Source organism: Callorhinchus milii, unplaced genomic scaffold (assembly GCF_018977255.1).
Source record: "Callorhinchus milii isolate IMCB2004 unplaced genomic scaffold, IMCB_Cmil_1.0 Scaffold10, whole genome shotgun sequence".
In the NCBI taxonomy this organism is placed as follows: domain Eukaryota; kingdom Metazoa; phylum Chordata; class Chondrichthyes; order Chimaeriformes; family Callorhinchidae; genus Callorhinchus; species Callorhinchus milii.
The window spans coordinates 15,856,015-15,879,615 of NW_024704751.1; the positions used below are offsets into that span (position 1 = coordinate 15,856,015).

Here is a 23,601-nt window from a genome sequence, read left to right on the forward strand (position 1 = left end):
GCCACTGATGGACATTGCATAATAATAATAATAATAATGATAATAATAATAACAATAATAATAATAATAATAATAATGATAATAATAATAATAATAATAATAATAATGATAATGATGATAATAATAATAATAATAATAATGATAATGATAATGATAATGATAATGATAATAATAATAATAATAATGATAATGATAATAATAATCCTTGCATTTGATATGACGCCTTATCACGTCTTCCAGTCGTCTCAAAGCGCTTCACGGAATACATTGTGAAGTCAATTGTGGGCGAAATGCGGCAGCCAATTGCGCACAGCATCGTCCCACAGGCAGTCGTGGATTGAGTGACCAAATTATTATTATTGTTATTTATTTTTATTATTTTTGGGGAGGGATTGTTACCCCCGGAAAAGCGATCCGCCAATCCATTAACGACCGGGTTCCTCTTCACTGCGCGGCCAACACAGGCGTTGCGGGTTAAGGAAACTTGGCCAACGTGTCACTCTGCAGCTCTACGGTTAAAGGCTTTATACCGAATGTGAGGATTATTATTATCATAACATTCAACAATCCTAGTAAAGGGCCTTAAATAAATTCATTTGTCTGGAGGATTATTGGCCAGGCGTCCGTAATAAACTCGCTTCCCAATTCAAATATGTCATGAGCTCTTTGCCATCCACCTGAATTAGCAGATAGGACCTCGGTTTAACGTCTCCTCCAAAGGAGATGGGAATCTAGGACAAAAAGGTGTTGAGGCATGAAGAAAGATTAGAGGAACTTAAAAAAAGGCAGTTAGCGTCACCAAAGTGTATCAAATATTTAATGGTCGAGACTCATTAACCATTCCGTTAATTCCCAACTGAGAAAGTAGAATGAGAGATAATGATCATGAGGGGGTTGAGAACAGATGGTGTTTCGCTCACAAATATACTCAATTCACTTTACAGTCTATTCTGTGAAGCGCTTTGTGTCGTTTAGAAGATGTGAAAAGCGCTATGTCAAATGCAAGGATTATTATTGATATAGATAGCGGGGAAAAAGGTCTGTACTGAAAGAGTAATAATAATGACAATAATCATTATATATGATACAGAATCTTTCACGTTGGAAGGACGTCTCAAAATGCTTCACAGGATTTACTGTAAAGTGTAATGACTGTGTATTGTGTTGGCCAATGACCTATGTTTTATGTGGACCCCACTTCAGGCAGGGTTTATGACAGACAGAGAATTCCACATTGCAGCTACCCTCTGCATAAAGATTTCTTCCCCCTCCCACCCCCTACATACAACCTCCCCTTCAAATCTTGCTGTGACTATCTTAAACATATGTCTTTACTCACTCTCCCTCCAGTGGAAATAATTAGACTGATTTATGAAATGCTATTGCACACCAAAAAAAATTTGGATCACTTGTCCCACCTCATGGGTGTAGGTTGTTTTCATCGATGTATTTATTGGCCATAAATGTTTCCATGCTGTACAGTCTACATCAATCTATGTACAAAATCACTATCCATAAATGCACAAGCAAAGCACATGCAGACAGAAATAAAACAGAAAACTGCAATGTTATATATAACAATATAAGATTCCTTGCATTTGATATAACACCACATCATGTTGTTGAGAAGTCTCAAAGCGTTTCACAGAATATATTGTAACTGGATTTACCGTGATGTGGGTCAAACTTAAAACTACAGAGGATGGAAAACAGGAACGCAAAGGTTTTATACAAAAGAGCAAAGGCTAATCGTATTTAACACCGCACTGGATCCGTGAGGTGCTTTCCACGCTGTCCTCTGGGTATAGTGAGATGGTGGCCTGCACAGGGAGGTTCTGCAGCAGTCTCTCAGCGTCTTCGTATAAATAATCAAAACACCGGGACTGTGGCCAGAGCAGCCTGGAGATATAGAAATAATTATTGTTTTATTAAAATCAAACACACAGAAAAAGAGGCGCCTTAAACCGTTGCAACTTTCTAGAGTGTGAATGTATTCCCCTGTTGAGCCACTTTTATTTATACAATAATTTTACCATTTGATATAACGCCTTATCATATCACTGAGACGTCTCAAAGCGCTTCACAGAATCTATTGTAAAGTGGATTGACTGTGTATTTTGTGGGCGAAACGCTGCAGCCAGTTGTCACACCAGTGTCCCACAGACAGTCTTGGCCTGAGTGACCACATTTTTTTTGGAGGGATTATTATCCCTGAAAAAAATCCGTCAATCGACTAGCAATCAGGTTCCTACTTATTGCTGGGTAAACAGAGATGTCTGGAGTAAGGAAGCTCGCTTAAGTTTTTCTCCCTGCCCTGGAATTGAACACGGGTCTTCTTGATTGCGAGGAGAGTGCTAAACACTTCGCTACAAGACTCCACTGTTTAGCACTTCATTAGCCTCGCACTGTGTTTGTGTTGGGCAATGTACCTGTGGCAGGTACCTAGCTGGGCTCTCACCTGACGGGATGCTGGAAAACCACTGTCCCGTCCTCTCCGGGCTTTCTCTGCGGGCTCGGAATATTAACCCCTTCAGCCTGAGAAAACACAAGCTCCAGTCTTAGAGGTGCTGAGCGAGGGTAACTGGTGGATTTTAGTACCAAAGTGACAATGACAACGAGGCAGCGCACACTCACCCACATCTGCTGGGTGTCACTGGGTGTTGCTATCCAAGGTCTCCATACCCTCATATCACTTCTGCACAGAATAAAGTGCTATCAGAAATCAGTGCAGGAAACTACAGAGATAGACTGTCCCCGTTCTCACACACACTAACCCCCACTTCACATACACTGATCCCACACTTACAACACACTGCCATCCCTTACACACACAAACCCCCCTTACACACACACACTACCTCTCCTCCCCACGCACAAGTACACTGACCCACTTACAATCATTCACACTGACCCACTTACACACACAAAGCCCTTTACTCTCACTGACCCCCACCCCCCTACACATACACAGGGTCATGTGGCTCTGACAGTGTAGAGCTGAGCCGGGATCTGACCTGTCCTGTGCAGTCGGTGAGCATTGAATGTTGCTCTGAGCCGCTCCATCACACTGCCAATCCGTACCCTTCATCCTCACCCCTCTTCCCAATATTCCTGGGGCTGTTTCCAGCGCTCGCCGCTGTTCCCGGACTCCAGGCTTGCCTCCTGTTGCTGCTCCCTGTTGCTGAGCTGCCTGGCCGGGAGCCACACACTCAGGCAATCCAGCCAAAGACGCTCACATAACCATTCTGTCACCGTCTTATTGGTGAACATATTTCACATCACATTGTAGAAATAAAACAAACTGATATCTCATTGGAAACAGTTCATGAAATGCAGATTTATTTGCCAAGGACCCGCCTTTCTCTGTAAAAAGCCAATTCCACTTGGATCATAACACTAACGTATTTATGCAACCTAAAAAGTAAAATAAACTTCTCAAAACTCTTTGCAAATATATAATCATTAGAAATGAATGAAGGGCAACACAGCGCTGGAGATGTCCCGCAAACAACAATGAGATAAATTCCCCATCGGTTTAATAATAATAATTCTTGTATTTGATAAAGTGCCTGATCATGAAATTGAGTCATCTCAAACTGTTTCACAGGATATACTGTAAAGTGGATTGACTGTATTTGGTTGGCAAAATGTGGCAGCCAATTGCACGCAGTAGTGTCCCACAAACAGTCGTGGATTGAATGGAGGGAATATTATCCCCAGAAAGCTAGAACTCCAAAACATCTCCACCTGTTTCACAGGTCTATGTACCTGTTGGCAAATCTAGCAGCGAATTTGTGCACATCAAGGTCCCACGCACATGGAATGAAATGTTTAATCTGAAGAATGGGTGGCCATCATAGTTTGCCCCATCATGTCTGTGCTGGTGCTCGCTCCCCCATGGAGCTCTCTACTCTAATCCCATTCCGTAAGAATATAAGAATTGTTAGATAAAAAAGGGAGCTGTCTAATCCCATTCCCCTTCTCTTTCCTTATTGTGTCTGTGCTGGTGCTCGCTCCCCCACCCTTTCTCCTGTAATTTTTTTTAATATTATATTATCCATGGCTCTCAGTACTTTGAAGACCCAGCTCTTTCTATATCCTGAGCAGCAGCTGAAGAGAATCAAAATAATTAGAAATGTTAATAAGAACGACAGAATCTGCACTTTAATTTTCCTTTGTCATGTCTGAGAGCACTTCAGTGGCTATTGTCAAGTGTAGTGACTGTTTTTGTCAGCAAGCACCTGGAATGCTTCAGGCATAAATCTGACTGCGTGGAGGAAGTGTGACTGATAAATGGTGTATGTGTTACAACAAAGCTGCCAGGGATATTCTCAAGAGCAGAATGCTGGCTGAATATTCCTGGAATTTCTAAGTCTGGGGAAAATGTACTGGTTTGCCGTAATATTTGCTTTAATCCCTAGCAGAAGGAACAGCCTTGCTCAGTGCTGAGACAGCCAAGAGCTCCAGGGTCTGACAGTACGGAGAGAGGGACATGAGCCCACTGGGACAAGTCTATGGGTCAGGTCTATGTGTCCCGCTCAGCGCATACGTTCTATTAAAGATGTGTTTGTTTGTGCAACCTTCCTATTTGCAGGAATGGATATTTTTTGCACTATATTTTTTGGCAGGCTGTCTCTGCCAAGTACGAGGTCAAAACTATTTAGCTGCATTCTTTAAAAGTGTGAGGTCAGGCTGCTTTTAATGCCTTTTCAAAGGTGTGAGGTCAACGTAGCTCATTTCTGCAAATAGATGCACAAACATGGCCCGCCACACTCTCTCACTTCACTAAAAACAGTCCAAGATAAACCAGAGGCAGCAAGTTGCATTGCGTTGCAAGACTCTGTTATTCTGGCTCCATGGAAATGTCTCTGAGACCAAATCCCTGATTGTCCAGCATTTGGGACGTCCTCCCAATGTGAAAGGCGCTATACAAATGTAATTTGTTGTTGTTATTGTTCCTGAGACATACTGGTCTGCAAACGCCTGGTGAAAGTAAAATGTCCACCATCCATACCCAGCAGATTGACTCCCCCGCTGGTCCTGCAGGGGAATCGGAACCTTTTTTCTTGCGCAACGGTGACTTAGTGTGAGAAGTGGAGATGCAATTACCCACCATGGACAGCAAGTGGCACCATCCTTAAACCAGACAGACGTGTATATGTGTAGACGTGTGGAACTCGACCCAGCAGTTGGCCATTTGACCCGTTGTATCAGTGTCAGTCTTTGTCACTTGACTCATTGTATCTGTGCTGGTCCTCTGATCTCACACAACAATTGTAAAGCGCCTTTCACGTTGGGAGGACGTCCCAAGGCACTGGACAATCAGTGTTTCGGACCCGACCTTGGGATTGGGGAGGGTGGAGGGCAGGGGGGAAAGGAGGGTGACCGAAGGCATGGTCAAAGAGGTGGGTCTTGAGATGGGTCTTGAAGGAAGCAAGTGAAGGGGTGAGACGGAGGGACTGTGGGATGGAGTTCCAGAGGGTGGGAGCAGAGTGGCTGACAGCCCGCCTGCCAATAGTGGGCAGGCGAGGGATGTCAAGCAGGCCGGAGCACATTGAGAGGAGGGAGCGGGCAGGTTGCTAGGGGGTTAAAAGGTTGCAGCAGTAGGGGGAGCAAGGCCATGGATTGCTTTGAAGGTAAGGACCAGGATCTTTAATCGTATCCTCTGTGTGATGCGAAGCCAGTGGAGTTGGGCGAGGTGCCCCCATAAGGTCACGGAGCTTGGTGCGGAAGAAGACATGGAGTACAGATACGCCATCAAGTTCTGGATGATCTGTAGCCCATGGAGGGGGGAGTTGGGTAGAACGGGTGAGAGACATGTGAAGCGCTTTAGATATCTGGAAGACATGATAAGGCGCTATATCAAATGTACGTATTATTGTTATTGTTATTTACATCTAGTTTCTGCGCTGTTTGTGTTTGCCACAAAACAAAATGGAGAAAGAAAAAGCCAAGTACATGAACCATGCTCTCTTGTTCAGTGCCCATGTTTCTACTTTTATTATAGTTTACAAATATATGGTGTAGTTTTCATTCACTCTCCAGAGAACGGGGTAAAGTTTGTCAGTGTTTTATAACACTCCTCGTGCTAACAAACAACAAGGAGCTCATTATGAAACGTTGCAAACTTTGGCCCAGTGATTACCAATTCAGACACGGGCTATTCTCTGGGACCGGTTTTGGGTGCATGCGATTGGAATTCTCTACGCCCCTTTCCATCCCCACACGTGGAGGAGAGCTTCAGTTATTCTTCGCAAGACTTTTGCTTTTCAGTTCTGCTAATTTGCTGGTCACAAAATTCCACTTGAATCCACTGTCACCGGAACCCTCCAGGTTGGTGTAGTCGTTCGAGCTGGATGTCTCCTCTGCTCCGCCACCCGTGACCCCAGCCGTGCCCGTGCCTTCCGTGGCCTCCTCCGTCTCGTTGTTGTGGGGCGGAGCACCTCCCTGGTTGGCTTCACCGGCCTGGCTCCACTTGATGGCGAAGGTGTCCCAAAAGCTGGTCACCTTCCTCTCGGTCTGGGCTGCTTCTGGGGCCGGGGCTGGCTCTGAGAGAACACTGCAGTGCAGAGAAAGGCAGAGAGAGAGAGAGAGAGAGAGAGACGATTAGTCATCATAAGAAACAACAACTCGATATTCCATACAGCGCCAATAGCATTGGAAACACTTTTTACGGTGAAGTGTTGTCAAGTGCAGTCATTGTGTACATTTGTAGGCAGCCAATTTGGATGCAGCAATATGCCTCTCCAAACAGCCATGAAGTCAATGACCGATTTATCTGGAAGATCATGAGGCAGGACAGCTTTTATAACAATAAAAATCCTTGCATTTGATACAGCGCCTTATCACATCTTCAATACGTCCCGAAGCACAGAATATACTGTAAAGTGAATTGGCTGTATATTTTGAAGAAAATTGTGCACAACCGCCAATTGTGCACAACAATGTTCCACAAACAGTCGTAGATTGAAGTGACCAATTTATTATTATCATGGCCTGGGATCTTTAATGTCTCAGCCGAAGGATGGCACCTCTGATAACACAGTGACCACCCCCGCCACCCCCCCCACCCCACCACCCCCACATGCCCCCAGCACTGCGCTGGAGTGTCAGCCCGAACTGTGAGCTCAAAGTCGCCGAATGAAATGAAATGCCTCGGAGGAGGAAAACGAGAACGAGCCCAGGTGTCAAGTGATGGATCTGCTATCAGGACCGGATTTCATTTCAACATATTTTAAAGGCAATAAATCATGCAATTTAATTAAGATCCAATTTGCATCAATCTTTAACGTGAAGTCAGTTATTTTCGGCTCGCTCGTTACTCACGGGTTTTAATTATCTGTCACTTTTAGATGGATTCTTTTTATAGCGAGAGCGAGAGATCATTCACATCTATTAAACAGTGTTGAGGTCGGGGCTGGGGTCAGTGCACCAAAAGAATGGTCAAAATGGAGGTCGGGGTCTCAACAGAGTTGGGGGTCACAGCGAAGGCAACCGATCACTGCAGAAGTCAAGGATCCCAGGAGTGATCAGGATTGGGGTGAGGGTGGGGGCTGTGGTGATTGTCATTGGGTGAGGTGGAGGTGAGGAGGCTCAATAGTGGGCAGAGGGCATGGCGGATGTCAACGTGTTGAAGGTCCAGGCTTCACAGGGGAATCTAACTCATTTTCCACTTCGTGCCTCTTGCTTATCCGGTCACCGTAGCAATGCTGTCTCTGTCTCATTTAATTCCCCCAACATACAGCGAGCTAACGAAACCAGCGGAATGGGAAGTGAGAAAGGACTCACTGCTCAACTGGAGTGGAGTTCTCAGGCGTCAGCAACTTGTGCTCATCCTCCTTGTTGAAGAGTGAAGACATGCACTTCCATCCCTTCACACTGACTCCTTGCATCTGAGGACACACAGAGAGAGTCTCAGAGACCAGCACATAGAGTGGACAGTCAACTAGACACCCACAGGTCCACACTGATCAGCCTGGAGAGCTGCAATGTGGTGGGTGTGTGGGGTAGGGGGGGTGGGGGTTAGGTATGGGAGAATAGGGGAAGGTGCTTTCCAGTGATCAACTTGAGAGCATCACCAGCCATCTATCCCCGACCCCTGCCATATACTTCTACTCCAGTCATAAATTCCCTACCCCAACTACAGATAGAGCATAACAACGAGAACACAATCTACAATACAGGGAACACAGGTTACAAGAACAACTTCAAAGCCCTCCACAGTCTCACTCCCCCCTACTTCTGCGACCTCCTAACCCCCTACCATCCTGCTCGCTCCCTCCACTCAGCGGGCTCCAGCTTGATTCACATCCCCCGCCTCGCTTGCCCCACTATTGGAGGGCCGGCCTTCCGTCACTCGGCCCCCACCCTCTGGATTTCCATCCTGCAGTCCCTCCACCTCATCCCCTCCCTTGCCATCTTCAAGACCCATCTCAAGACCCTCCTCTTCGACCATGCTTTCTATCTTTCTGCTTCCCCCCCTGCTTCTACCCTCCCTCAGCTCAGATCCGTAACTCTGTCTGTCCAGTGCCTTGGAATGTCCTCCTGATGTGAAAGGTGCTTTGCAAATGTAATTTTCTTGTTGTTGTTGTTTTTGTTATGGCAGAGGTTGTGAATTGCAACATGAATGCAATGGAAATGGAAGGAGATGGAGGGGGAAATGCCCGATTAGAGAGATCTCAGCTGTTACGGACGGTCTTTCCTGCAACAAGTGAGTCCCTGGAAAGGTGTTGACCCGAAAGTCTTGGTCTCTGGCCTGAAACTGATAAATATTTCAGTGAAATGTGATGCACTTTGGTACCATATTATGCACAATGAATTATGCACAAACTATCTTCTTTCTTCTTCTCTAATGAGATGTTCAATAAGTTATAGTCTCTCATGAGTTACTGTGGCTTTCAAACCTTTACACCTGATCCAGTCACAAGACTTGTTTTTCTCTCTCACCAGCTCCCCACCTCTCTGCTCATCCTCTTTTTCCCTCTGTACTTATTCACAAGCTCCCTCCAGCACTTTACTCGAGAGACTCTTCTCCGTCCCTGGATAGTGAGTGTTGGCAGGATCTTTGCCCAAAAGCCAAACTTCTTAAATTGATATCTTAAATTCCGCCAATTCTCAGCCTGCGAGACTCAAGGTCACATAGAATTGTGGAAAATTTTTGAACAAGGGCTCAATTCCTCTTTGATAACTTGAAAACCAGCCTCTGAATCAAGACTTTGAAGTTTAAGAAAGATTCCCAATCTTATAGCTTAAGAAGAAAATTGATTCAAAAGCTAAAACCATGAGAAATGTTGGTTCTCTGATGTTTATAGAATGGAGATGGGGGAATGGGGGAAAGATCCAATCCAATTCTGAGACTAAGAGATAATTAGGAATCTATTTGGTGAATAGTTCAATCAAGGAAGGTCGGGAAAAGTCATTGCATTTCATAGCTTGTCCTATTAAGAACGTGGAGATGTTGCGAAGTGATGGCACAGTGCAGTGAGTGTGCAAGGATGGATTGACAGAGCGTGAGTGTGAGTGACTGCGTTGGCCATCGATGGTTGACGAACTGAGATCGTAAACGCGGAGCTCACAGCGTGGGTTTGGGTGGGAAGATGGCAACCGTACCTTCTTTGCCAGCTGCGAGACGGGCGTGGACCCCTCCTCGGGCATGGGCATGGGCATGGGCAGGGGTGTACCAGTCACCGTGTCGCTGCTCTGAAAGACACACAGCCACTGCACAATTCACAGTACATCCCAACATTCGCCCATTTAACCCTTCCACAGAATAAATTCAGAAGTATTGGATGCCTCACATACCATGCGCTCCCTCCCCATCTCTCAGAGCATCTTCTCTCCAGTTGTAATGTGGAATAATAAGGAGAGAATTAGATTTGATTCCCATTCTACACAGAGCGCTAATCCTCATGCTCTTTAATGAGGCTATGAGCATGCTATCATTCCCAACAACAGTGCTGACAGTATCTCGCCAGGTTAAAGACTGAATCAACGACACTTGATCTTTGTGCTCAGGATGGAAAATGTTTCCTTACAACATCTCAGCAATAGCCCATCGAAAGGCAAAAGGGGGAAGACTTCACGTACCTGCTCTTTGATATCTTCTTCCTCCTGTTCAGGGCTGAGGTTTTTCAGCACTTTGCTCTTGTAAATCTTCCAAATTCCTTGATTCATTTTCTTTTCCTCGTGTGCCGGTGGCGCACGGACCTCCTCGATAAAAATGAATTTCAGAAGCCTTGCTTCGAGACCATCAATTGATCACGGCTGGGAGGGAGGGAGGAGGGAGGGAGTGAGGGGTTGGGGTGGGTGGGGGTCAAGTATCGAGGAGTATCTAAAGGCGATCACTGTGAGCCTCAGTCATGGCGGGGAGGGGGCTCCGGTAAAGATGAAGACAAATGCTCCACGAAGACCGGGTCCTGCCTCGAGGAGCTAAGTGTCTGAGTGCGGGAGTTGATGGTGCTCCGAGACATTCAGCCTTCAACGAGGTTACGCTGGGAGGAAGGATAACCTGAAACTGCCTCCCAGTCAGGCTGCTACCTGCTGAATGTGACCCAGCCATTGGCTCTGAGAGTTTGAGCTCATATTTCTTCATTAATGTTGCAAACCTCTTGGTTGCTGAGATGCGCAGCTCATACCTGCACATCGCAGCGCGTCCTAGTGGAGTTCTGTAGCGTTGTGGTTAGCTCACTTACGTTGCAAGCGAGAGGACCCGGATTTGATTCCCAGGTGGTGTGAAACCTTAGGCAGGTTTCCTTACTCCACGCGCCTACAATAAGTAGGAACCCAGTTGTTAGTCAATTGGCAGATGGCTTTCTGCAGGGTAAAAATTCCTTCAAATAAATTGGTCACTCAATGCGCAATTGTTTGTGGGACACGGCTGTGTGCAATTGGCTGCTGCATTTCGCCCACAAAATACAGTCCATCCACTTTGCAGTATATTCCGATGGCGCTTTCCTTATGGCTTGCTCTCGTCGTAACGAAGATGGCGACAAAACATTCGGAGCCTGCGATAAATCAAATCACAAATTCACGCACGCGCTTTCTGCCACGCTTTGTCGTGGACCACGATCTCCGAGCATCAAGCACCAAGGCTGTTCACAATACGGACCCTCCCTGTATCCTGAGTCACGCTGCGAGGAGAGAGCTGCCAATCCATTCTACGCTATAGCCATTCCTGAAATTTCACCCGCTCTCAGTCCGTGTGAGACTTTGCGTCAAAATTCCAGATCCACGTTTCTTGCTGACGACCGAAAACCAGCTTCAAAAGTTTGGACTGAGTTCAATCTAACTCTGGATGCTTCAAATAGATTGAATCTAGATTCGGTTGGAATTTCTCCCCTCTACAGGGAATTGATGGCAGCGAGCCGGGGGAGGTGTTGATTCTCACCCGAAGCTCACGCTCAGCGTCACACGCTATGTTCCAGACTCTTGCAATTTCGGCCACAAAATACACAGTCAATTCACTTTTCATTATATTTTATGAAGTGCTTCGAAACGTCTCAAGGGGCTGTATCAAATGCAAGGATTATTATTATTATATATAATTATGTTCAAAAGTAAATTGTAAAGCAAGTGTGACTGTTCCCAGAGGAGAGACAGAGGCCAGGTTCCTCCCCACAGCTAGAATACAGAACACTGGGGGCACCTGGTTTAAGGTGAGATATTCTGCTGCTGCCCCGAAAACCATCGCAAGAGGCTTCAAGACAGCCACCAGAGGGCAGGTTGTCTTCCTCCTTGCCAGCTCTGTTAAAGATTGATTCTGGGGTTTTAAGACTGGTCGCGAAAAGGAAAGCTTTCAAATTGTGTTCCCAGCGTCCAGAGGGAGGGAGGGAGGGAGGATGGGACGGGGGGGGGGGGGGGGGGTTTGGGGGAGAGAGGCAGTCAGGGTGGGAAGGAGGGATGCATCACAGCATAAAGCAAAATGACCTGAGTTTTCAGCTCCCTCACCCAATCTGATGCAGTTGATCCCAGCGATGGGATGGCTCATGTTTCCATGTCTGATCAATGATTTATTGCCCTGTTGTCTTGCCCGGTCACAGACGTCTGCCCAGAGCCAGGCACACACTAAGTCTGGCTCGTGACTGACTCAGCAGTGACCTTTGGTGCTCAGCCAACGTCCAAACCCGGACAGGTTACATTACGTCTAATCGAGCCGATCAGTGAGGTCTAATTTGCTCTGTTTCTTAATAAAGGATCAGAAGTGTACAAATGGGGTCACTCATTCTTGTAATCAGGAATATAGCCGACCGGAATTCTGACCAGTGACTCCACGGCCGTTTGTCTACAAATACGACAGAGTCACTAAACTCTGACACACAACGTGACTTTTGACATTATACGCCCTGTAATAAGAGTAATGATCCTTAAAGTTGATCCAGTGTGTGAGATGTCTCAGAGCACTTCAGAGATTTTACGGTGAAGTGTATTGATTGTGAGGTGTAGTGACTGTGTATTTTGTATAGAGTTGCATGTTATTCTCCTGTAAGACATGTCCAGCTTATAGCTAGCATCGATATCTCTCGGAGTACTGTCACACCAGTCGGCACTTCCCAGCGTACCATTGAGCTATAATGTCAGATCCAGAGATATTTGTCCAGGTACTTAATGGCAAATTGCTCATGAACTTTAAGTTTGTCAAAGGATTTATATTCAGCACCTTCAAATATTCAGCTCTCTCATGGTTTTATCTTCACGGCTTCTAATTTGCGGAGACTCCAGATTCCATCCAGTCTTAGCCTGTAGAACAGTTTTGTCTTGGGTTTTAGCAATGTCACCCAATGGTGACCAGCGGAATGGAATTTTCGGCTTTCAAGCTTTTAATTCATGTGTTGAGATGATACGATGGAGGGGGGAGCTGGAGTATGGCATCGTAGAAGCAATATAATAATAATAATAATCCTTGCATTTGATATAGCGCTTTTCACGTCGGGAGGACGTTCGAAAGCGCTTCACAGAACACACTGTAAAGTGAATTGACTGTATATTTGTGGGCGAACGCGGCAGCCAATTGCGCACAGCAATGTCCCACAAACAGTCGTAGATTGAAAATGACCAATTTATTATTGTTTTTGGTTTTGGAGGGATTATTATTAGGCTCTGTGTGGAGTAAGGAAACTTGCCCAAGGTTTCGCCCTCTGCCTGGAATTGAACTCAGGTCTCTCACTTGTAAAGCGAGTGCTCTAACCACTGAGCTACAGGACTCCACGATAATAACAATAATAATCCTTATATTTAACCTCTTCATAAATTGGCTGCTACTCTACTCCTCAGTGATGCCATTCATTCATTAAAGTTTTTTCCATGACAATATCACAAACACATTAATCCCTGCTTGGCTGGGGGTAGCCCCCTATTACATAATTCAGAGGTAATTGCTCTCACATGTCGTGACTGGATGTTTGTAGGCGAATGCACTCACAGCAAGGTGGCATAAGGTGAATGAGCGATTCATCTGGGTGGGGGTATGTGGGGGGATTGTCAGTCAGATCACCAGGAGAAAAAAAATCACTTTTTTTTCCGAAAGCCCCAATCACGGCAACTCAAGGATTTCTCAGCCAAGCTGATCTTATCTGTGTGGGGCGCAGACCTCACAGCTTCATTACACTACACTAGCAACCACTGTGCCAGACTCATCATTAACATCACATCATTAACCTTGCATGTCAAGGTTGGATAATCTCAAAACTAATTTCTTGCTCTGTTAGCTGTTGTCATGCTTTATGCACAAAATGTAAATAACATACAGCGACAGTGACATGTGGGGTCAGGAAACACGTTTCTGAGGTGTTGGGGTTTAAGAAATGTGTATCCAATAGTATATCTGAAGAAAAATTAGGGTTTTCATGTGGGAAAAGGCCTCACAGTGAGGAAAGAGCCAGCAATGCAGGGCGGTGCGTGAGAGAAGGAGGATGGGGAACAGTGAGGTTTCTCATTCACAAAATACGCAGTCACAACACCTTACAGTATATCCTGTGAAGTGCTTTGAGACATCTTGAAGACATGATAAGGCTCTATTCAAATGCAAGGATTATTATTATTATTATCCTCAGGCTTTAATATCACCTTCACCCCGGCAGCACGCAATACAAGCCACTGGATGGATGCCTTAACCAGCTCTCCCGCTGAACGTCCCACTCCCCATTTCTGTTCGGAGCGAGCTTGTCACGGGTTTCGTTTCCCAGTCACAATCCCAAATAAAGGTCCGGACTGTTTGCTTCACTCTTCTGTTGCTACAGACACTGTTGCTGTGTTAGACACCTACTTGCTTGGTTTGGTACAATCTCCCCAGTAATCGGGCAGGGAAAAGGCCATTAGCAACAGAACTCTTGCCAAGCGCTTTGAGATGCCCTTTCAATGTGAAAGGCATTGTATAAAAGTAGACTACTGTGTGTTGTATTGTGAGAGGGGATGTGACAGGACCCTACAAGGCCACGAGAGCTCCACAGGCAGAGAGGCCAAATCTCTGGATTTAACTTCTGGTGGGGAATGTGTGCCGTGGATGGACATTGCATCGAGTCCATCAATCTGCTAAACTACAATTCCAGCTGCAAATGATGCATTCCAACTGATGAATGTGGCCCTGATATACAGCATCGAGGTATGAGACAGTAACTCCTACATGGAGATCTGGTGATGCCACAAAACATAGGCAGGAAAACCTAAGTGATTTCTCCAATCTTCTTCCAGAAGTTAAATGACATCTTTGTTTGTCGTTGCAATTATCTCCTCAATTGTGAGGTCTTTTCTCCTGGTGTCCAACATCTCCAAGGTTTCTCTTCTCAGACAATGCTACAAATTGTGCTCTCATTGACAAGCTACGTGGTTTTAGTTGGTTAGACTCCAGTGCACACTCTGGGATCCACAAGCCTTAGCTCTTGCCAAACTGTGCCTAATCCTATCCAGATGTTAGGTAAACAGGATGCGTCCGTCCAGGGAGAGAGTTGCATTCCATTCCAACAATCTATCTGTGGAATTTCCATGTGTAGGTGGGATGCATGTAATTCTCAGTTTGCTTTGGGAAAGGAAGGAAAGACGCTGCGTTAATTGACAGAGATGCTGTCTTTCAGATGATAATCTGAGCCAAGGTTATATCTGCCTACTCTGGTGGATGTTAAAGATCATCTCACAGGTTAAATTGGAAAAGAGAACAACAACAAATTAAATTTATACAGCACAGTCAAAGATTTGCACCGGAGCTGGGAGGTTGGATCAGGAGGGGTGGAGGGCAGGGAGGGGGGTGTTAGGTGGTTGACCGAAGGTGGGGGTCGAAGAGGAGGATCTTGAGACGGGCCTTGAAGGAGGAAAAGGCGGGTGTGAGGCGAAGCGACTGTGGGATTGAGTTCCAAAGTGTGCATTTTCCAAAAGAGAAGAGAGCTTGTCTGTGGATCCATATTGTTTATTCACTTCATGGCTTGTGCAGGTCTTGCTGTGCTCAGAATGATGCTCGTTCCACAGTTTGTGATCATTTTCTGCCTGGCTTCCATCCCTAATCTAACTTCCTAATGTTTATCTAGGGTTTAAATCATTTGGGAACAATTTTCCTGCATAAAAAACACGATCGAATGCTCTAAGGTCATATCAAACCAATATAATATAAATATTTTATAATAATACAATAACGTGGGAATCCAATAATATGAATCACTAACATAAAATATATTTTCTTGTTACATTTTTATTTGCATTCTACACACAATATTTATGCATAAAAGTGGCTCTTGCAAATATTGAGGAACGATATGAATGTTTTCATTTCAGAACCAGTCAGATTGTGAAACTATTGTTTGTACAACTGTGCATTTCTAAAGACTTCAAGGTCTCAGCCACAACACTGCAGGTAGCATACAGCCTGAGTCCGCCCCTTATTCTGGGGAAAAAACATACTCTCTTCTTTGTCCCTGAATGTTTGATCCGATGCGAAAAATTAATTCCTGCTTCTTTGCGGTTCTTGTCCGGTGGTGCTTTGCAAGCGAGAGACCTGAGTTCAATTCCAGGCAGGGAGAAACCTTGGGCAAGTTTCCTTACTCCACACAGAGCCTAATAATAATCCCTCCAAAAAACCCAAAATAATAATAAATTGGTCATTTTCCATCTACAACTGTTTGTGGGACATTGCTGTGTGCATTTGGCTGCCGCGTTCGCCCACAAATTTACAGTCAATTCACTTTACAGTGTGTTCTGTGAAGCGCTTTGGGACGTCCTCCCGACGTGAAAAGCGCTATATCAAATGCAAGGATTATTATTATTATTATTATTTGTTAAGAAAATACTCTGATTATTGCCGACTAACCATGTCCCTGGTTAAGACAATCCCAGACTGGCCGCCTAACCCGTCCGTTCCCAGTTTCCCATCTCAAGCCAAGATCCTTCCACTTTCCTACAAGTGGGCTTCTCTCAGGGTCTGAGTGAAGGAATTGATTCCAACTCTGGCATTTAAGTTTCGGTTGAATCCATCTAACCTGTGAGTTGATTGCCGCCTATCTGCCATCGCCAGGTTGAGCATTTTTTTTAATGACCTGGGGAAAACCGACTTCCAAATTAAGCGTGGGTTTCCACAAATCGGCACTATGTTAAATGTATACGAGCTGAAATTAGTTGGAATTTCGGGGCTTCCCGTCCTCTGTTCTTTACATCCATCTCATGTTAAAGCCGTTAGCGAAGTCAGGTAAAGCCCAGTATTACAGAGCAGTGAAAGCATTGGTCCTCATGGCCTGAAAGACACTCTTTAAAGACTAGGGTTGCTGATCTGTCCGGCACTGGGTTAACACAAGCCTCTTTGAACTAAATAGATTCATAGAAATAGATTGATTTCTGCTAGAAAATAATATCTCAGGATACAATATATAGTTTGGGATATGACATGTCAAGCAACTGGTGGAAGGCGAACTAGATGGTCTTCTTTCACCAGCAAATTCTTATGTTCTTATGAACCTGTGTGTCTGAGGCTCATTTCTCCTGGCCCTGTGATGGGAAGCTTGGAATCGCAAGGCACACGAGTGAACCTTTCTGATTGCCATTGATTTGTGTTGCCATGGAATCAGGAGCCTGCGCTGTATTTCATGGCTGTGATATATATAAATATTACACAGAAACTATACGAGACCTACGAGAACATTGTTAGCAAATAAACTCAAAAAATCCAGGTCAGATGGGCCTATAACACACACAGTCACGTCCCTTTGCAGTAAATCCTATGAAGGCTTTGAGATGTCCTCCCAGCATGAAAGGATTATTATTATTATTATCGCGAGAGAACTTGATCTTAAAACCAGGAGAAAACAGGTTAAGATTGAGGTCATTTGAGGGACGTGAATAAAGAAAAGATTTTCTCCTGACTAACAATCCTGCCAACAAATTGGTCATTAATTTCATGGTTCTTTGAGGGAGGTTGATGTGTGCAAATTGACTCACTGCGTTTGCCTACAAATACAATTATTACACTGGACAACAGTCCTCTGTGAAGCGCTTTGAGACGTTTTGCTGTCTGCTGATACTATATGAAATGTAATTTTTCTTATAATTATTCTTATTATGTGGAATCTCGTAGCATAGTGGTTAACGCTATCCTGGGGCAGGTGGTGCTCAGGTGAAGCTGAGAGTTGGTGGCGCAGCCAGGGAGATAGAGAGGAGAAGAGATAATTCAGATTAAAGTGTAGGTGGGGGCAGAGGAGGGAGATCAGACACTCCCAGATCCACTGTGACAGCTCCCTGTACGAGAGGCTTTGTCTCTCACTCTCTCAGTAACTGGATTCAGAACTCACTGCAACAGCACCGTTCTCTGCACTTACGTTGGTTTGGTGAGTGCAAATGCTACCTTTTCTCTGCTTTTCTCTTCCTTTAACCTTTGGGAATCCACGGCTGAATAGGACATGCTTTATCAGGGGATGATTAGGGTGTGTGTGTTGGGGTGGGGGTGGGTGGTGGGGGGCGCGGGTGTGATGAAGCTTCCCACAGGTCCCAGGAATGTGGAATCCTGTTGGACACAAAGTTGGGATGCTGGCTTGGTCGGTAATAATGATATTACTCCCTGGGATGAATGTTATTTTATTTCATGGCTTGGGGTTGGTTTGTGTGTATGTGTTGAGGTGGGGGCGGGGGGATTGCAAGCTATTCTATTGCAGATCAGCCTCTGACAGGGCGGAGAGTGGGGGTCAATTCAGTGCTGAACGCTAGAATGAAAGTTTTAGACTCCCTGTGTGTGTGTGTGTCTCTCGCTCTGTCTCTCCCATTATATTGTCTTTTATCTAAAACAGAAATCAATACAGGAATGTCAGCAGAATGTCATCTATTAAAGCAACTGGGTTACAATTCCCCTTACTATTAGGATCGATCAGTATCTCCAAAAGCCATGTATTTTGGGGGAGGGAAAAATCATTTTCCGCACTCTGGCCTCTGAGTCAGAAGGTTGTGGGTTCAAACCCTATGGAGCTTTGAGCTCACACTGGGGTGGGTTAGGTGTGGGGTGGGGAGTGGGAAGATGTATTGACAAGGAGGCCAATCGATATGCCGACAAAATACACAGTCACCACATTAAATCACGTGCAATCGTGCGAAACGTATTGAGGTGTCCTCTAGACGTGAAACCGCCGCATTAAGTGCAAGGATTATTCTTCATATTTATTTCTGTGACTCAAGCACAGGTCTGGAATTCCATCCAGTCTTAGCCTGCGGGAGTGGAACTGTGGAAGAAATTCTAAACTTGGTTGTTTAGACAAGTGTAAATCTCAGCTGTCCAGCGCCTGGGGAGGTCCTCCTGACGTGAAAGGCACGTTACAAATGCTATTTATTGTTGTTGTTATACCTGTGAAAAACCGCCTCCTAAATTAAGACCGATTGGAAGAATTATACAGACAGAAATCTACACGAGGGTAAATTTTAAGGCAAATTAGTCTCCCACCCTGATTAAGGTAGATCTTTAGGCTTCATAAGAGTAACTGGGATCTGGGAGCACAGCTAACGTGAAGTGCCACACACTCTCTCATCTTCGTTTCTATCCAAGGAGGAAATTAAAGCTAGGCTGGTTGTCATGCCGACCGGTCCTTCAGTACAGGTGTAAACACTGCATGGCAATTTGTTCCGATTATCGTTATTGTGTGACAACTAATTACTGATAACGCCAGCGCTGTGTGGTGTGGATCCGCTGATATAATGTCAGAAGGTCCCACAGTAACATTCCGGGAGAGTGGTGCTCACATTTGATATAGTACCTTCCATGTCTTCAAGACGTCTCATAGCACTTCACAGAATATACTGTAACATGAATTGATTGTGTTTTGTGGGCAAAAGCTTTGGGGTGAGTGGTGGGTGGAGGAGGGGGAGTGAGGAGTGGGGGGGGGGGAGGGGGAGTGCAGGGGATGGATGGGAGGAGGGAGGGGGTTTCTGCTTCCCGGATCTGCTGCTGTTATTACAGCTGTGCTGATCGCAGAAATCTGAACGCTTTTTTCTTTGCGTGTGAAAGAAAACACTCACACGCGGCCACACTGAGATTGCTTAACGTTCAAGCCTTCGCACCAGCTGCTCCCAACATCAGTAAACCTTCACCAGGTCTGAGGCTTCTCACGAGCATCTTCGTCCAACCTCCCCCGTGCGTCCCATTTTGCGCTCGAATTCTTCAGCAGCAGAATTAGCTGGTTCGAGGCATCAGTCAGCCAAGAGTGCTGTGTGCGCGCGCGTGTGTGTGTGTGTGTGTAAGGCTGTTATTAATTTTCAGTTCATGTTCTCCTGCCAGTTTCAAAGGAGCAAACCCCTGAAGGTGCTGCCCTTGTGTTAATGCCATTAAGGGGAGGCTGATGAGGATGTTAACGGTCCCCATAGCCTTCTGCACAGCAGCACTCTGAATTCCTGCTTTGTAGACTTACTCGAGCATCACCAGGGAGACCGTCAGGGAGAGAAGGTTGAGGCTGAATCCACCTTCTGATTTTGAGATTTATATTCACGTATGAACCATGCAGTAACCTATTAAAGTCTTGCCCCAGCATTGACAGTTCTGTGCAACCCCGTTGGCCTTTGTCCCCTCCGTTCTAACCTTGGTGGCCGTGCCCCAAACATGGGAACTCTCTCGCTCAATCCCTCCACCTGTCCCATTTTCAGATCACACCTCAAGACCTTGCTTACACTCTTCGACCGTGCTTACAGTCATTTCCCCCGTCTCAGCCTTAGGCTGTGAAGCGCTCCAAGATGCTGCCCTGTGTGAAAGGCGCTATATACATGCAAGTTGTTGCTGACAGGTAGAAAGAGATTAATCGATACACTGGGATACAATCCCCAGTGAAAGCTGCCAGCTAAAAAATAGCCTGTGGCTCTTCCAAACAAACACAGATGATCCTCCCGTTTGATAGTGCTTTATGTCATGTTGAAACATCTCCAATTGTTGGACAGAACTTTTACTATAAAGTTGAGTGAAGTTTACAGTGCAGTGATCTGATCAAACACATCCGACAATGCAGCAGTTCCGCCCCCACCAACACACACTTTGTATTTGATACAGCGCCTTGGTCTTACGCACCTCAAAGAGCTTCACTATAGGTACATAGAAATTGCTAGACAAAAACCTTCCACCATCCTGGTAGTCGCATGCTAAAATAATGGAGATGTTCGTAGCAATTATATCTGTACGGATTCATCTGCAACAGAGTGGAAAGCTTTAGGAACCTAAGATCCAAAGTTGCCTGGTTCCTCCGAGCCTTAATATACTTACTAGATGTCACTCATGTCTTAATTTACTCATAAACAGTATCCCAAACTATTATTTTCTACAAGAAATCTATCTAATTTGCATTTGAATGAATATAAATAGCGACATGCACCACCATTCACCACCTATGGAGTGGTGAAAGTTTAATTAAAAACCTTGCGTTTGCCTATGGAAAGCCATTAACATTCCTCAGGATGTGAATTTGTCTGCATCCAGGAGTCAGAGCAGCTGATAGAGCAATGCAAAGAGCTCAGACCTGTCCAACACTGAATAAAGCACATTGAACGAGTTTCCTCTGGTTTGTATTGTACAGTTCAATAGGTGTGAGTATCAACCAGTGAGTCAATGAAGACCCTGCTTTCCGGGGGTAATAACCCCTCCAAAAATATAAAATTAGGTCAGTCAATCCACGACTGTTTTTTGGGACACTGCTGTGCGCAATTGGCTGCCACGTCTCGCCCACAAAATACAGTCAATTCAGTTTACAATATATCTTGTGAAGCGCTTTGAGACATCTCAACGAGGTGATATACTGCTATACCACATACAAGGATGATTATTATTATTATAATTATTATTATGACAGGGACTTTGAGCTCACAGTCCAGGCTGATACTCCAGTATAATGCTGGGGATGGCCAGAGAGAGAGATGGAGAGCGTTGGGTTGTTGAAGCTGCTGTCATTTGAATGAGACATTTGGAACCGGGTCCCATCTCCCTTTTGGGGTGGAACGTTAAAGTTGCCTCAACGCCAGTGAGAGAGAAGAATGAGGAAAGACGGGAGATGAGATTATGAGGGCTGACGAGAAGATAGCTCAAGGAGCTTCACAACCATTTTCCTCTCCTAAACATTCTCGACTCCATTTCGAAGTCTCTTTTTTTTTGCTGAAGTGCGTGAAAGGTGCTGCCGGAGACATTCGTAGCATAAAATATGGAGATTTAAACATTAGCAGATAGTTGTCGCTGAGGATGAAGGTTCCTGTGACTAAATCTGCATAAATTCGTCCTCAGATATTCCGGAGGCTAGCTCGGAGTTCAGGCTGCCACACATTCCAATAAACAGAAGTGAAATCATGGATCAAACCGAAGCCACAAAAGCCTTCTGAACGCTTGGTTACCACGGCAATGTCCTAATTGGTGACCCTTGCGCTAGCTACGCTGGTAGCATCGAGTCACATTATATTCTGTAAAGTGCTCTGAGACCTCTCGATGAAGTGATAAGGCGCCATACCAAATGCGAGATTATTATTACATCAATGCAGTCTGTTGTCCTTCTTGTTATCGTGCTCAGGTGAAGCTTTAAATCCATTTGCCCCGCCCGCTCGCTTGTGTAGACCTTCGATCAGCCTTCAGGTGCTATTGGACAAGATAAGGGAGGGGCTCCCGATGGCCAGGCCGACAGCTCCCCTCCCCCCCCGCCCCACCACCTTAAATCGCTTATTTACCTGATCGTGGGACTTTGCGAAGTGGTCACCGCTGTTTGCCAACATACACAGTCTCCGCACTCGACCCCGCAATGCCCTGGGAAGGACGTGGACTGTTTTGACACCCTCCTTATCCCGATCCCCCCCACCCCCTGCTCAGGTCCAAATCGCTGACTGTACGACGCTTGGGAAATCCTACCAACTTGAAAAGCGCGATACAAATGTAATTTAGTGTTGTATTGTGATTCCTGGGGCAAGTTCCAGGGTTAGCCTTGCAGACCCTCTGGGCTGTTCAGAAAACGAGCTCGGGCTGACTGTGCGTGTTGATCTTCTTTTGCTCTGCTTGGTTTCAGGTCCTCGCCCTGGGCAGAGCGTGCGGAAGCCATGAGGACCCCAGTGCCAATGATAATCGGGGTCGTCTGTGCCCCCGTGGGCTTGGTCTTGGTGTTCACAGCCGTGCTGACCCCCCAGTGGCGAGAGGGGCTCGTCAACCTGGGCAAGAGCACGGCCGTGAAGTACGATGGACTGTGGGAGTCCTGCCTGGAGTTGGAGGACAGCAAGCAATGCTGGCCGGTCACCACCATCTACCAGAGGGACGAGAGCGTGCAGTGGTGCCGAGCCCTGATGCTCAGCTCCCTGCTGGTGTGCGGGATGGGGATCATCATGGCCAGCGTGGGAGTCCGCTGCTGGATGGACTTCCCGCTCCGGAACGTGGCTGGTGCCAGCGGGGTCGTGATCATCTTGGCCGGTTCCCTGTGCATCACCCCCCTCGCGCTCTACATGAGCCACGTGCAGGAGATCAGCCCGGACACTCACACGCGGTACCGCTACGGAAACTCGCTGTACTTTGGGTGGGTCGGGAGCTGCGTCCAGATCTTAGGGGGGCTTTCGCTGGCCCTTAGCTTCAGCTGCCCCCAGTGCGTCCAGTGCCGAGAGGCTCGGCGAGAAGCCAAACGCTCCTACCCGGTCGATTACTAGTTGAATCACCGGAGGATATCATCGGATAATTCCCACCCCCACCCCTCCTCCCCCCCGTGGGGGTGAAATTTTACGCCGAGCCCAAGCCCAAGGAAACGCGGTGTGAAACTTCGCAGGTCCGGTTCCACCCGTCCCCAAACCCTCCACCGATGGCTTGAGAGAGTTGGTGCACCCCGCGGGAAAAACCCTTGAGAATTGCGCTCAGCCACGGACTTGAAACGTCGCCCTAAATGCTTCGAAACCGCTCTTAACTCGGGAGCAGTCTCCCACCGGATCGAAGCTTATAAAATGTTAAGCTAAAAACGGTGAAGCCCGAAGCCAAGCGTTTGCATTTCTTCCCCCCCCCCACCACCACCACCACCCCATTACAACCGGCGTTGCGTCCGGTTGCGAGATGCTGTTCCGTTATTAATTCTGCCTCAAATGTATGCAGCGAAATAAAAAGCCGGGGCCGGAATTTATGACTATCGCCCATCTCATTCTGCCAACAAGAGAGAGAGAGAGAGA

At 46.1% G+C, this 23,601-nt stretch overlaps 3 protein-coding genes across 3 annotated transcripts; 1 reads left to right on the forward strand and 2 right to left on the reverse strand.

Annotated features, from left to right (window-relative positions):
* Positions 1 to 1,630: 1,630 nt before the first annotated feature.
* Positions 1,631 to 3,178, reverse strand: LOC103179534 (protein ripply2-like). The gene is made up of 4 exons (XM_007894871.2): positions 3,015 to 3,178; positions 2,635 to 2,695; positions 2,459 to 2,535; positions 1,631 to 1,899 (listed from the first exon to the last, which is right to left on the reverse strand). The coding sequence occupies exons 1-4, from the start codon at positions 3,086 to 3,088 to the stop codon at positions 1,746 to 1,748; spliced, it is 366 nt and encodes a 121-aa protein (XP_007893062.2). The 5' UTR covers positions 3,089 to 3,178; the 3' UTR covers positions 1,631 to 1,745.
* Positions 3,179 to 5,986: 2,808 nt separating this feature from the next.
* Positions 5,987 to 10,262, reverse strand: LOC103179535 (uncharacterized protein C1orf232). Its single transcript, XM_007894872.1, has 4 exons — positions 10,087 to 10,262; positions 9,610 to 9,699; positions 7,789 to 7,892; positions 5,987 to 6,559 (listed from the first exon to the last, which is right to left on the reverse strand). Exons 1-4 carry the CDS (start codon positions 10,171 to 10,173, stop codon positions 6,241 to 6,243), a joined length of 600 nt encoding a protein of 199 aa, XP_007893063.1. The 5' UTR covers positions 10,174 to 10,262; the 3' UTR covers positions 5,987 to 6,240.
* A 12,238-nt stretch (positions 10,263 to 22,500) lies between these two features.
* cldn23l (claudin 23-like) lies at positions 22,501 to 23,094 on the forward strand. The gene has a single exon (XM_007894995.1). The coding sequence runs from the start codon at positions 22,501 to 22,503 to the stop codon at positions 23,092 to 23,094; it is 594 nt and encodes a 197-aa protein (XP_007893186.1).
* The last annotated feature ends 507 nt before the right edge of the window (positions 23,095 to 23,601 follow it).